This window comes from Numenius arquata, chromosome 1 (genome assembly GCF_964106895.1).
Source record: "Numenius arquata chromosome 1, bNumArq3.hap1.1, whole genome shotgun sequence".
Taxonomy (NCBI): Eukaryota; Metazoa; Chordata; class Aves; order Charadriiformes; family Scolopacidae; genus Numenius; species Numenius arquata.
This window is the reverse complement of record NC_133576.1, coordinates 17,867,076-17,882,406: the sequence shown is the minus strand read 5'-3', so window position 1 is coordinate 17,882,406 and position 15,331 is coordinate 17,867,076. Positions and strand designations below refer to the sequence as shown.

The window sequence follows — 15,331 nt, the reverse complement described above, 5'->3', positions numbered from 1 at the left end:
GTACAGATGAACATTTTCATTTTTTTATATTTCATATTAGGTTTCTTTTTTAATGGGTATTATATTCTTGTCTGATTATACATTGTGATTGTTTTGTTTTGTTTATGCTTTTAAATATTTCCATTTTTTTTTTCCTAGAAAGTATTGTTGCGAGCATTTATGTAAATACAGGTATTGCTGTTTGGGGGTCTGGGATTTTATAGTCTAATACGTGATACGTTAACAAGTACCCAAAATTTAATCCATCCTCAAAATCATGCTGCGATTAAACAATACCCCAGAAGCATGCAAGCATAAATATTTTGCTTTGGGAACGCCCACCTGAAAGATGAGGTAACCACACTTGGCCTCCTCTTCTTATCTCTCTCAGCAAACACTGGGGTATAACCGGATCGTGCTCTTGGAATGCTTGTATGTACCCATGCCCTAACTTCCCACAGGAGCACTTTCTAGTTAGCCTGAAGCAGTGGGAAAGATCCACAGAGAGGAGCCTTTTACCAGAGTCTGGTCTCCCACCCATGAGACACAGCAAGCTTAAAATATCCTTCACATGTCTCTGAGCCGGGTCGGCTTTCGGTAGCCAGCCCACTGTGGGAGCGTCCTGCTCATTCTCCTCTTTTAAAACTGTTTCAGTTTTTCAACTTTACCTATTAAAAAGCATTTTGGAAATGTGGTTTTTTTTTAGGCTCTTTTGCCTTTGCTTCCCACTAACTGACCTCCTTCGTGTCCAAGGTTCAGATTCTGATGTGACTTGTAGCCACCCCACTCTTGGAAAGAGCAGAACAAGCAAACAGTGTGTGCCCAGGAATGGGTGGGCGTGCAGAAAACGCCCACAGCCAGCCCAGCTGCTTGGGGAATTGGGAATGGGAATCAAGGCAGTGACTACTCTTTATGTCAGTCATGACCGAACTAGTGACCTACTGTGAAAAGGAAAACCCTCTGGAGTCTTTCTGACTGCTTGTAGATCCCAGTTCCACGTTCTGTGGAGGTACAAGTGCCAGCCATGATGTTCCAATCAGATTGCATTTGGGATGATTACCTTCCTTCCCAAATGCCCAATCCATCATGGAATTGTTGATTTCTCTGGAGAATGATTTCATTTTATCCTGCAAATTTCAGTCTTTCTAAGTAATACTATCGTTATCAGAGTACATAGGACTAAACTGGAAAGAGCTGTTAGTCCAAACAGGCATGATATGAAGAAAAAGGAAACACTTCTGAGTAACCAGTTTTTAGCAATTTAAGTAGGACAGTGTTGGAGGAGTTTTTTGAAAGCTTCTGTTTCCAGAGTCACACCACAGGGATGACGGGCCGGTTCAGGAGCAACAGAAACATTTACAAACTTTGAGAGACTGGGTTTGGTGATAAGCACGGGAGCTGTTTGCGGGCAGAGCTGCCAGGCTGCCTCAGTGGCACAGAGGCTTGCCTGTGCTCTGATGGAGATGATAAACAGCAAGTCGGAGCCAGGCACACATGCGGTTTCTATTTTAGCCCTTTTCAGTGTTTTCTTTTCATCAGGTGTGGCGTACAACCAGCACATTAGTCTCACAAATACAAGCTTTTTGCAAATTTTGCTGGGATAGACCCAGGCCTGTTGAGTAAACCTGGCTAGAAAACAGGAGGAGGAGGGTGCTGATGCTCTGAAATCCAGGCAAAGCTGGTGCAGCCATGGCACAGCTCTCATGAGGTGTGAGGGCAGGCTGCTACATGAGAGCATGTACGTGAGAGCTTTTATCTGAGGCGCTCAGGCATAACTGGCCATGCCCCTTTCTGTCCAGGTTTATCATAATGCGGTCTTCAAATTAAGGCCATAAAAGGAAAGCAAGCTGCGTGGAAGTTTTGGCTGACAGAAGAACTTCATGAAAATCCAACCTGGATTGGGGAGGAGAGAAACTATGCATAGGAACAACATCTTTCAGTCAGATTTATTAGTTTATAATATATGTTACCAGGCAAGAAGCAATTTACAAACATCAGCAAGGGTTCAATTGTTTTCTTGTATCCCTCCAAAGCCCTACTTAAAAAGAAAGACAGTCCTTTAATGGAGATGTGTTACAAATTTTTAAGGATGCCCTAAGATTTTAAAAGGTTGAAGATTCAAAATTAAGGCTCTAAAGTAAAATAATAAGATCTTTGTTTATTATAGAAAGTCACAGGAAGAATAACCAGCAGACTGACTTTTTCTCATGATTTCATTAGTTTTCACTCTTCTCTAACTGTACCATCCAAAGCAGGCTTTCTCTATGCTAGGCCTGGGGAAATTATTCCCAAAGAAGGCAGCATTCTCTGCAGAGAAGACTTACATGTTGAAGAAGTGGGGCATGGGGAGGTTGTGGTGGTGTGTATGTTTTTGAGTGTGTGGAGGTGGATTTCCTCTGCATAGAAGGAAGGCCACAGAAGAGACAAGATGATGAGGTTAAAGTTGGGAGAAAGAACTAGTTGTGTGACTGGGAAAATGGGACTGAGGATGTGGGAGAGGACTAGGGATGCCAGAGAAATGAGAGTCCTATTGCCAGTGGCAGTGAGGGAAAGCAGAGAGAATTGAGACATTAGGAGGGTGTAGAAAAGAACTCGGGGACTTCTCTTCTATTACTCCTGTAAATTTGGTGTAGAGAGAATATAAAAGAAAAAAAGATACCTATTTCTAAGCCAAACCTAAGTGAATGTCAGGGCCAGGAAGCAGGTGGCAGTTTATGTATACTTTTTCCTTCCTAAACCTACCAATAAGCCCATTCTCAATTAGAAGAGAAACATAAGGCTTTGGATGACTTTGCACAGTTCTGTAACACATTCATGCCATCCTCTTAAATGAGCACATCCACCACTGTCCTGCTGCAGTGCTAAATGTGCCTGAAACCCTCTTATGGTGGTTCATTGCTAACTTGGATCTTGCTCCAGATACACCACTATGACAAGGCTCACATTCCTAATGGAAAAAGTACGGACAGGAAGTTAGTAACATGGTGTCACTAATGCAGTTGAATTTTACTTCTATTCTACAGGTCAGGGCTTATTCTAGCTAACAGGCCTCTCTTAGTCAAAACAAAACAAGAATACTCTCTGCTCTTCAGGGAGAGTGTTAAAATTCATTGTCTCAATGCATTGTAGCTGCCTGTGCATAAATAACTTTTCTCAATGCTTGCTTGTGATGGAAACTGTTCGTTGTGTTTTGCAGGTACAACATCTGAACCTTCATCTTCTTTCTGCTCTCTCCTTGGCTCTGATATCTCTCCCATTCTCTTGTGAGACTTGCTTTTTCTCAAATGCAATCTCTCTGTCCTCTCCTTCGTGCCTTCAGGTTGCTAAAAGGCAGGAGAAAAATAGCAGGGAATTAAAAGCAACTCCCACATGAACAACAAAATCTCATTATTTTGTTTCACTAGTAACGTATAATAAAATATTCCAGTTACCTACCTCAGCCAGATCAGCTTTAACATGATGGGCTCAAATTCAAGGCCCCAGCCAGTCACTCTAAAACTCAGCAAGAGACAATATGCTTTTGATTATACTCTGTGTCTGGTAGGAGGGTCACCTGTATGAAAGGCTTGAGGGGGAGAGAGGAGAAAGCAGGGGAGAAGGGAGGGAGTCTCAGATTTCAGCCCAGATTCCATGTTTCTGTCCTTTCACATGATCCGTCTCTATGTGCTTGAAGGCTATTCAGTGCTAGCTGCAAAAAGATCTCACTGAAAATAAGTGCTGAACACCATGAAGTGTCCTCAAAGACACTTTTATGAGAGAAAAGCAATATTCAGGGAAGGAGATGAAATGGGATTACTTGCCCCCACTTTTGTTTTCTTCTAACCCATGTAGTCATGTAAAGGGTGGTTTGAATTGCACCCTGAATGCAAAAAAATGCTCCATTTGGAGCTACGAGTCTAAGCCCATTCCCAAATTTCATTTCAGATCTCTCACATGTATTGCTCAGTTCTTCAAAATTCTCAAGCCCTTCACATCTCCCAAACTTCAGTGGTGACTGAGGGAATGAAAACAATTTGGCCTATTTGAAAGGCAGATTAAAATACGGCCCAGCACACCTCACTGCAGATTACAGATGGGTACCAAAATCCATGGTTTTAGCTAGAACTGAAGCCTTACTTAGTGCATTATGCTTACTATACCTATCGTACAACTATTACCCGCTCACAGACTTTCTAGCCATAGGCACTTTTGAGAAATGACAAATGATAAACCAGTCAAACACTGGTGAGGGCTGGCAAACGAGGCAATGTGAAGTTCCAAAGGAAATAAATTCTGAGTATTTCCTAAAGGGGAAAAAGAAGATTAGAGAATGCACTTGAAATCTTAACAATTGCATAACAGAGCTGTCATCACCATAATTCTGCGTATTGTGAGAGGACTGAGCACGCAAGGATGATAATTGTGGGACTGATCATATAATGATGCTGGTTATTGAAACGAGATTTTTTTTTCTCTCTTGCTGCTGCACAGAAGGTCTGCAAAGGGAGCTGAAAATTACTTTTCCATACAAAACTGTGAGTGTCAACAAATAGAAAAAAAAGATACTTCCCTCTGTTGTTATTTGGTGCTAATATCAAGTGTTACTCAAGCACAGCTTTTTTCAACAGGGTGACCTAATTTGACAATGTTCTTTTGATACTTAAAAGCAAGTTAGCGTTTATTACTCTTCCATCCATTGTTTGAGACACCAGATAGTATGTATCATAATAATAAAAATGTGTTGAAGTGTCATAGATAAAAGGTTGTTATTGTCTACTTCATCAACACAAACCATAGAGAAAACGCTCATGCCTCAGGACAGAACGATGAGGAGACGAGAAGGATGAAATGGGGGCAGAATCCCCTGCTGGCTGCATGCCCTTACAGAAAAAATGCATTCAGCCACTTATAGCAATGGTGGCTGCTGCAGCTGTGTGGTGATGCTGAAGGAAGCAGATGTATGGAGTCCCAAGGGGTACAAGAGAAGCCTCTGAAACACCATGATGTATGGCAGTATCACAGATAACACTGTATATGGTTAAACCAGGTCAGCAGCAGCGAGAGAGCTGGGTCATATGGCAAAAGTTAAGCAAACCTGGTTTTATATTGTCACGTTTCGTTGGCACAGCTGTAGAAACCTCTGAAAACATTGCTGCAGCCAGTGCAGTGTCTTATTTTGACATGTTTTTTAATAAGTCTAGATGGTAACACTACGTCAAGAATCCTCATACTAACAATACTACCACTTCAACCTTGTTTGTACTACTGTAAGGACCACATCATTTGAAAAATTCTAATTCAAGTTTATTTCTGCTCTTCCCCGAGCAAAGCCACAGCAATTACAGCAGGGATAAAGCTGGCCTGCCTGTCGGCTGGTTGGTTGTTGGGTTTTTTTTCTTCTGAAGTGATCTTAAGTTGTTTTTTACCTACCAAAGAAACTGAGCGTTTGCTTTTGAGGTGCAATTGCTTTTCAAAGGACTCTGCAAATTCCTGCATGGAGTTTGATCTTGTCTCTGGGCATGGGCTGTCTGCTGAAGGTGTTCTGCTTGCCTTCCTGTGGCAGTGGCATTTGACATCTTGGTCTTCTTGAAATTCCTTGGAGCCCTTGAGATGGCCTGAAGATGAGCCTTTGGTAGAAGCATGAAGTCGTGTTGTATGGAGGGAGGAAAGCCTGGCCTGAAAAACAAGAGGTCTCTGTTGAGGACTGAATATTAAAGCAGAGCACACAGGGCAGATTCTCTCTGCCACAGAGTGCTCTCTGAACAATGATGCAGAATGAAGGACCTTGCCCAGACTCCTGTATCTTTCCTTTTATGCACAGGAGAAACACACACCCAAGACCTTTCTTTCCAGGGGCAGCAGCAGAATTTGCTTTTATTTCTGTTTTTGAGTATCTAAGTTTTGGCATTACAAATGTAAAGTGTGCTGGGTCCTCTTAGTGCCCAATGAAAGAACTGGGACTCTTCATAATCTTAAAAATTCTGGCCTCATATCTGGCAGCAGCTTCTAGGAAGGACTCTCAAAAAGCAAAGATTCAGACTTTTGTGGCCAGATGAGCCAGATACTAGGTTTGACCCACAGGTGCTCCAAGTCTTATCAGATGTTTGAGTTCATTTAAGTGTGACAGGGACCAATTCTCTCCCAGTTGTGCCAAATTTGCAGCATGGCCTACATGCAGATAAGATGCTCTATTGTCCGGGTCTGAATTTTCTGCTGGTTTCTTGGGCATGTCTGTCCTGAATGGATGAGGGAGCACCTTCGGGTCACTGAGGGACACATCCCTACCACAGAAGTGGTTAGAAAAAGGCTTCCTACAACTACATTTGTAGAGCTAAATTGAGGAGGGAGTAGATAATTGTCTAGTTTCCATTTGGTTCAGTTTTCCCAGGCCTGACATGCAGATAAAAACCATTGATCTGCATCAGCTGTGTTTAATTGGATGTTTGTAAAGGACATGAAACTGATACAGAACTTCTGTGTCCTGTGGAGTCACGTATTGGTGGTTTTAGAAACAGACAGACCTGTAGGCCATCACAGAGAGCCCAGCATGTCCAAAACCTTGCCAGCTGTTGATTTTTCAGGGTGAGTAGCTGAACACCAGTAAGATGTAGATAGTGAAAATTGTGAGGGAGAGATGGGAGGTACCGAAAGGTACCCAGGAGCAGGCTGTCCCCCTGAGGCACAAAATTAAAGGGCGGAGAAAATGGCCGGCCTGGTTGAACAAAGAGCTTTTGATGGGACTTAGGGAAAAAAGGAGGGTTTACCACCTTTGGATGAAGGGATAGGCAACTCCGGAGGAGTACAGAGATCTTGTTAGGTTATACAGAGAAAAAATTAGGAAGGCAAAAGCCCAGCTGGAACTCAACCTGGCCATTAATATAAGGGACAACAAAAAAAAGTTTTTATAAATACGTCAACAAAAAGAGAGTCAGGGAGAATCTCCATCCCTTACTGGATGTGGGGGGAAACATTGGAACTAAGGATGAGGAGAAGGCTGAGGTACTTAGTGCCTTCTTTGCCTCTGTCTTTAATAGTTGGACCAGCTGCCCCCAGGTTGTTCAGCCTCCTGGGCTGGAAGATAAGGACGGAGAGCAGAACAACCCCCCTGTAATCCAGGAGGAAGTAGTTAATGATTTGCTTATGCACCTGGACACGCATAAGTCTATGGGGCCGGATGGGATTCACCCAAGGGTACTCAGGGAGCTGGCGGGAGAGGTCACCAAGCCTCTCTCCATTATCTATCAACAATCCTGCTCAACAGGAGAGGTACCAGATGACTGGAGGGTGGCCAATGGGATGGCCATCTACAAGAAGGGCCGGAAGGAGGATCCGGGAAACTATAGGCCGGTCAGCCTGACCTCAGTACCGGGAAAGATCATGGAGAGGATCATCTTGAGTGAGCTCTCACGGCAAGTGCAGGGCAGCCAAGGGATCAGGGCCAGCCAGCATGGGTTTATGAAAGGGAGGTCCGGCTTAACCAACTTGATCTCTTTCTATGACCATGTGACCTGCCTTCTCAATGCAGGGAAGGCTGTGGATGTTGTCTACCTGGACTTTGGTAAGGTCTTTGACACCATCCCCCACAGCGTTCTCCTGGAGAATTTGGCAAATCATGGCATAGACAAGTGTACGCTTCACTGGGTAAAAAAAATGGCTGCATGGCCGTGCCCAGAGAGTTGTGATTAATGGAATGAAATCCAGTTGGTGGCCGGTCACCAGTGGTGTCCCTCAGGACTCAGTTTTGGGGCCGGTCTTGTTTAATATCTTTATTGGTGATCTAGATAAGGGGATTGAGTGCACCCTCAGTAAGTTTGCAGATGACACCAAGCTAGGTGGGAGTGTTGATCTTCTTGAGGATTGGCAGGCTCTACAGAGGGATCTGGACAAGTTGGATCAATGGGCCAAGGCCAATGGGATGAGGTTTAATAAGGCCAAGTGCCGGGTCCTGCATTTTGGTCACAACAACCCCCGGCAACGCTACAGGCTTGGGGAAGAGTGGCTGGAAAGCTGCCCAGCAGAAAAGGACCTGGGGGTGTTGGCACTTCAGGGCATGCTCTAGTGCCCGAGATTGTTGGTTTGTGTCTGTTTGTGGGTAGGTGTGGTGCGTGGTGGTTTTTGGTTTTGGTTTTGGTGGGGTTTTTTTGTTTTAGTTTTTGGTTTTTGGTTTTTGTGGTTGGACTCGATGATCTCAAAGGTCCCTTCCAACCATGAAGATTCTGTGATTCTGTGAAAATAAGACCCCCACAGGTGTCACGTTAGGGCACTCCAGGCACCCAAGCTGCTGCATACATGTTTGAATGCATATATTTTTGTATAAACCTGGTGCTAAGCCTTCAGCTACTGAGTAACCCTGAGAAGCTCTGCTGGGTTCAAGGGAGCTGTGATTGCTTATATCAACTGAAGCTCCATCCCACAGATCCTGAAATGCTAAGAAAATCCAGGAGAAAACCCTACGCTCAGAGTAGGGTTTGTTGGGGGTGGTGATGGTGGTGTTTGTTTTGGTTTTCTAACAAGCAACAGTGGAAAGCCAAACCAACTTGGTATAGTGGCCACATGAATCTACAAATCTTTGACCACAAGGGACCTGAAACATGTCCTACATACATTTGCATTTACGCTGGCCCAGATGCTGTTATAAATGTATCAGTACTTCAGGGACCTGTGCAGCCTTTCTCTGAATAGTGAGGCTGTGCATCCATATGGTTGTGACTACATCATGTTAGATGGACTTGATGAGAGGTGCTAGAAATAATAAATCTTACACCTGACAGAAGGACCTAATACCAAAGGGTTTTCCTGTCATATGGTACTAGTTCAATTTCTTTTCCAGACAGAAGCTTACTTCAGTAACTAGTATTATGGACTGCCTCTGAGAGTAGTGGTAATGATTTCTGCCATACTATTTTTACTTTGGTTTCAAACCAATCAATACAGCTGTAACTTCTCTAAGGGCATATTGTATTGTTATTTTAAAAGGCATCAAAGCAATCACATTTTGCTTGAGGGACAGGAGTACACATGCTATGTCAAGTTCAACAAGCTAAATGTCTCCTGTGTCATTTTAGTGATATCAACATATATCGTTTCCTGGAAATAAAAATTGCCTCGCACTAAAAATCACTGGTATTTGTTCTTAGAGGGTTTGGGCAAAAAAAACAGGAGGACAGCTGAAATGGGGGATGCTGTTTTATCAATGCTGTTTTATAATGTTTGTAAATGTTTTGTTTTACTAAGACATTGCTTTTTAATTTCCCTCCACAGACAGAATTATAGTTAAGCCCTTAACAAAAAGACTGCAGTTCACATACTGACATGTATGCGTATGGCAGCAATGGTCCACAAAATGCACAGGCCTTCCTCTGAAATGCGTTATCTGTCTCAGGGGACTAAGGGTAAAGCTACCATACATATCTATACAATCATAGTACCATGACTGTTCCTCCTCTCACAGTGCCTTTCCATGATACATACCACCATAGCTAAGAAGACAGCGTGCTCGTGCTTGTTAGCCTGTTGCTGTCTTATGGACACAGCCCTAAAAAGGACAGGAGTCTTAACACAACTCCTGAAACATGAGCATTTCATGGCTGACAACTAGCACAGTACATTAGTCTTCTTTTATTTTTTTTATTTAAAGATTGACTCTGTGGAGAACTGAGTCATAAAATGAAACTCAGCAATGAATCAGATCTGGCACTGACTTTAGATAAAAGCCATGTGGCCTTCTTCCTGTTTCTTAAATTTTATACTTGCGTTTAAAACATGCATTTGGTGCCAAATTGATTGCTTGGTAACATTGTAAATAAGAACGGCTGAAGACTGCTTGAATTTATGCTTTACCTCCTGAAGTCTCAGCAGCTGCTGGCAACAGAGATTGCCTCTGTGTATGCACACTCTGTTGTCCACCCACTGCTGCTGTCTTCCCTTGCCAAAGGTTTCTGAGCCCAGCCCTGATATCTGCCCCTGTCCTTGCCCCAGCAGCTGCCTCATGCCTACATCTGATGCCCCTTTTGTGAACTCCTCTTGGTCTCTGGCTCCTAGGATCTGCCCTTGAGTGGTTCTTAAACTGGAGAAGTGGGGAGGAGGTGAAACTAGGGAAAAGGCATGGGAAGGAGTAATCATAAATGCTCCCCTGTATCAAAATGGGCATTTTTTGCTAATGCTGGGAAAGCCAGAAGCACCAAGTACATTCTCAGGGGTTGTTTCTCTCTCCCTTTTCTGCTTGAGCCTTTGTGTAAAGACTAGTCACGCTTAGCATATCTGTTTACACAACAGCTAATCTTTTGCTAATTGCCCAGCTAAAACACCCTGAATGTATATTTAAAAAAAAAAAAAAAGTAAAAGAAAAAAAAAGTTAAGAAATAGATGTCAGTATAATTTGCCTATTTGCTGTCCCAGTTTCTGATGGAGACAAGATAATTACTCCCATCTTTTGGGCTTGATCTGAGGGCTTGCACAGCTGTCAGTAAGAAAATTAATCTTCAGTGTGTCAGCACGAGCATTCATTGTTTGCTGAAGTTTACACAACGACCCCAGTACTTTAGGGATATCTTGGAACATCGGACATTCAGATGCTGTCCCACAGCTTGCTTTCCTTCCAAGAAGTTTATAGTCAAGCATATATTCCTATATTTTTGCCTAGGCTCCAACCGGTCTGTAATAACAATATTGTGGTAGATGTTTGTCCTGACTTTAGTTTAGATTAAATGCTAGTAACTTCAACAGCAGTCAGTTCCTCTGCTCCCACTCTCAGCTGTTTCTTATCAGACTTTTTTTGCTGTGAGCAGCAGTGTCTACTAGAAAATGAGTACATTTATAGGGTTGTAAAACTCTTACCAGTGCTCCTTTGCCTCCTATCTTTTCCCCACAACAAAATGTCTGGGAGGTAAGAAACTCTCCTGAACCAAAACGATGGAGGATAACTAGAATGTGTCAAGGAAAGCTGTAGCTGGAAGCTTCAAAAAGGGTAACACGGTTAATGTGTCTAAAGTTTGCCAGGGGAACAAGTTAACTAAAGGAAATGAAAACAGATGACTTGGTTGTCCCCGGGCACTTTTCACATTCAGTGTTGGCCCACAGCAACATATACAACTGTGATGCTTTTCAGGGGAGCGCAGATGCAAGTTTTAGCTTGTCTTGCAAGTGACCCAGTGAAGGATGAATATAATTTTGTGTTCCCCTCTGCAAAATGAGAATGACAACAGCAAAAGCATTTTGCAAAGCTCATCTCAGTAATGTTTGTGAGGTATACTAAGATATTGGGAAAACAAAATAATAAAAATTGTTGTTACTTTGGGAGTTGTTCTACAAAGCTTTAACCATATTTTGGAGGGCTCTACCGTGATAGGATACCACAGGAGTTTGCCACTGTGTTTGAGGTGAGAGCAGTGGCTTGAACATCTTTCTACCTCACAGGAAAAACTGCAAAGACCAATGTACTACTTTGGAGCTGAAAGTGATTTCCAGTGTTATGCAAAACCACCTTTTGTGCTATACTGCACATTTTGCTATGTAATACCAAACTGCTCCTGGTGCAGATGCAGTTCATGCAGGCAGGACTGCACTATTTCTGATGCACCGTACACTAGCCCTGGGTATGAGACAAAGTGTGCTGTGAGTGCTGTTTTTGTAGCACCATTGTATCTACAAGAGGTACTTTTGCCAACAGCTGTGTCAGTCAGAACCTGCTGACTATATTTTTACCAGAACAGCAGTGTTATCTCTATTTACAATGTTGACACAGAAGAAAGGGTACACTGTGATCTGTTGTGGAGGGATTAATTTACAGAAGAGATGCACTCTGATGTCAGTAATTAATCCTCCCGATTAATAGCACTGTTCTGATAAAATGAAGACACTATTTAACTAACACTGATAAGTGTTTTGACTCTTACAATAGTTATCATTTATAATAACTGTGTAAAAAATATACATCCAAGTGAAAGTTGTTGCTACCAACAAGGAGATGCTCTTTCTGAAGGTATTTCTAAGGAATTATTAGTGCCCGTTTGTTTAACCTCTATATTTGGTTTAAAACAAGATGTTTTAGTACTCTTCACCACCAACTAGTCAGAGATTTCCAAATAAAAAAGCTTAATCTCAAAATTTATCCCCAAATCATAAAATCCCTTTTCATTCCTCCAGTCAGTTTCTGACATTGAGAAATAAAGCAGTTGAAACATACATCTTGTATAATACTGCTGCAGCAAGACAAATTTGGAGCATTAATGTAAAGGCCAGACATAATTAAGTGTACAAGATAACATCAGCTTGTTGAATACTAATGTCAAAAGTCACTGTCTTCTCTTTCTGTCAGCTAACTTAATCCAGGTTCTAGGTGTTGATTCAGGAATGCAACTATAGCAAAGTATTTGAATAGTTATTAGCTAACCATTTAAATAGCTCTTGAACAAACTGAATATAAGAACATACTTCAAATGCAATATATGTGTACACACAAAACCACACACAAATAGACAGAGATGTGTTCAGCAGCTTGCTGAATAGACAGTGATTTAAAGTAAATTCTTACACTTCAGTCTGTGTTAGGGCCTAAAGAAATGGCATATGCATAGATCTCTGAAGGACAAAATTAAAATACAGTAAAATTAATTTAAAAAAATTAATAAACATTCTGTTTTCAGGCATTCTGATAGAATCCATCAGCACAGCTCTAGCTCAGAGTCTTTCTTGCAATCTGTGACCAGAGTGAAATATAACTGTATATAACAAATGTGGTTGATCAGTTCAAAACTAACAAAGGAAGGTTAACTCTCCAACCCATCCATGAATTCAAAGAGGCGGGGAGGCGGTTTTAGTCTAGTTTCGTTTTCTTAGCCAAATTTTTTGAAAATGAAAATCCTGCAGCTTAGAACATGGCAACTCCAGGGGAGGAGAACTTGCAAACTGAAAATATAGCATGGCAGAAAAAAAAGTCTGGAAAAGATTAGCTGTTTCTCCCCAATATAATATTGCTTTGTTGCAGCCATAATGATCTATATATAAGTGAAAAATGGCTCATAAGGAAGCACAGTATCTTTGGTAAGCCAACTGATGTAGCTGGAAAAAAAGAGGCAGGTTTGGACCACCTAGGTATTTTTTTTAGGGCTGAAATAAAAGCAACATCCTTCAAATAAAGAGCAGACTGGGAACAGCTGCTTTCAGTTTAACTTCATTTTGATAATTGGTTGGACAGTTGTGAGCTGCCTTAAAAAACTGCCTCTGCGTGTGAACTCTGACTCTTTCCCAGCTATTTTGTTGGTTTAAAAATAAAGAACGTGCTTCTCTTAAAATCTTACTTCACTGTACAAAGTTATGTGTCGTGTCTTAATTTTCAGAGTCAGATGTTTTAAACAAGGAAGGACTAGCATCCCCTAGCTTAAATTAGAAGTTACACCTGTAAACAGCTGAATCCCAGGGAGCAAAGTGTACATGTTCCTGGGGATGGCAGTTAAATTTATGCATAAACCATGCACACACAGAGAGAAGACTGCATGCAGCTCTTACCGGAAGGGAGGCTCTCCTTTCGCTGAAGGGTCGTGCCTGACGTTTCTTGTGGCCTCTGCCCTCTTTCTCATTCTCATCGATCAAGTTGTGGCCCCAGAAGCTGCTCATCCATTTTGCAAAGGAAATATCATCATCCTCTTCATATTCCATGTACAGACGCTCCAAACTTGGGGGGGGTTCTCCCAACCAGACAAGCAAAAGCAAGGTCAAATGCCACCAGCAAGCCAATAGCCTCACCCTGTTCTGCCAACCAGAGGAAGTGGAGATGCAGTTTCAACCTCTCTGTCTGTCCTCCATCACCCAAACCCCGTCCCACTGCAGCCCTGGGCACTGTCAAAACATAAAGTCAATCCTTTCTCATCTCTTTTCAACAAGGTTTCTTTTAACCTTTCCATTACAGCGATGTCCAATATGACACTGCTGCAGGGGGCTGGTGGGAAGGGAAATGTGTTGGCTGCTCCCCATGTGTTGCTGTTGAATGCACCGACTGTCAATACCAATGGAGAGTTGCCCACAGTTACATGCCTGGGAGGTGCGTACGTAAACCCAAAGTAGGCTTGTGATTTTGAGAAGCAGAATGGACATATTGACAGCGGTCAGAAGCTGGCACGGCTGCCTGCAGAGGCCTAACTAGCTCTGTGGGAGGGAGAACAAATGGCCTGCTCTTCCCATGCTGCCCTCCGTCCTGACTTCTCTTGTCTCTACTCTTCCTTCAGTATTCTGGAGACATGGTCTGTCTAGGTAGAAGAAAGCTCTCCCTGAAGAAACTGCTTGTTCATTTTTGGGTTATGACGGCCAACACGAACTTGCATCAGCTGCTTTTTACCAGAGTCATTTCATCTGCCATACCGGGGTTGTGGGAGGCCCTGCCTTACTTGAAGGCACACAGAGTAAAAACATAGCTGATTCCTCCTTGTCAGCCCTGGGTGTAAGCCATATAGGCCCTGTCTATACCACAAACCAGAACAGGGCTGGGGACTGTTTTCTGGTCCTGAGACCATGTGGCTAGACTGGTCACACATACCCCACATGACACTTGTGCTGTGGGTCTCCTTGAGGCTTTATGTACTGCACTGTGGCTGTAACACTTTGTTGTAGCTTTTGTGTCTTTTTCATGTCAAAATATCTAATATAACAGGAAAACTCTGTTTCGGCCCACAAAACTGTTGTTTGTATAGTGTGAAGCTGGAAAATGTGTTGCGTGCCTTGGGACATGGTACAAGGACACAGAGGAGGGTTTTGAGGCTGTAGAGGAACAGAAGGAAGAGACCCAGTTCTAACTTCCTATTGGAAGCAGTCCTTGGTGTGTGCTAGGTAGCTAGAGGTTCTCCCTGGAGAAGGGAAGGCTGAGGGGAGACCTCATTAAAGCTTATAAGTATCTAAAGGGTGGGTTGAAGGAGGAGGGAGCCAGACTCTTTTCAGTGGTTCCCAGTGACAGGACGAGGGGCAACGGGCACAAGCTGGAACATAGGAAGTTCCATTCAAATATGAGGAAAATCTTCTTTATGGTGAGGGTGACAGAGCACTGGAACAGGCTGCCCAGGGAGGTCGTGGAGCCCCCTTCTCTGGAGATTTTCAAGACCCGCCTGGATGCAGTCCTGAGTAACGTGCTCTGGGCAATCCTGCTTTAGCAGGGGAGTTGGACTAGATGATCTCTAGAGGTCCCTTCCAACTCTGACAATTCCATGATTCCGTGATTCCTGGTGCCCAGGCATTGCTGTGGAGAAGCTGTTTGGCCTTGGCCAGAAGTAAGCCAAAAAGCTTGTTGGCAAGTTAGCATGATGTCCACAACCCATTTAGCAATACAGATGTAGTAACAAAACTCCAGTTTCATTCATGTGGGTGTAAGTTGAGGTTTAAGTACAAT

At 42.9% G+C, this 15,331-nt stretch overlaps 1 protein-coding gene across 1 annotated transcript; it reads right to left on the bottom strand.

The window, feature by feature from the left end:
- Window positions 1-3,086: 3,086 nt before the first annotated feature.
- LNP1 (leukemia NUP98 fusion partner 1) lies at window positions 3,087-13,614 on the bottom strand. The gene is made up of 3 exons (XM_074163735.1): window positions 13,465-13,614; window positions 5,389-5,634; window positions 3,087-3,302 (listed from the first exon to the last, which is right to left on the bottom strand). Exons 1-3 carry the CDS (start codon window positions 13,612-13,614, stop codon window positions 3,087-3,089), a joined length of 612 nt encoding a protein of 203 aa, XP_074019836.1.
- Between the last annotated feature and the right edge of the window lie 1,717 nt (window positions 13,615-15,331).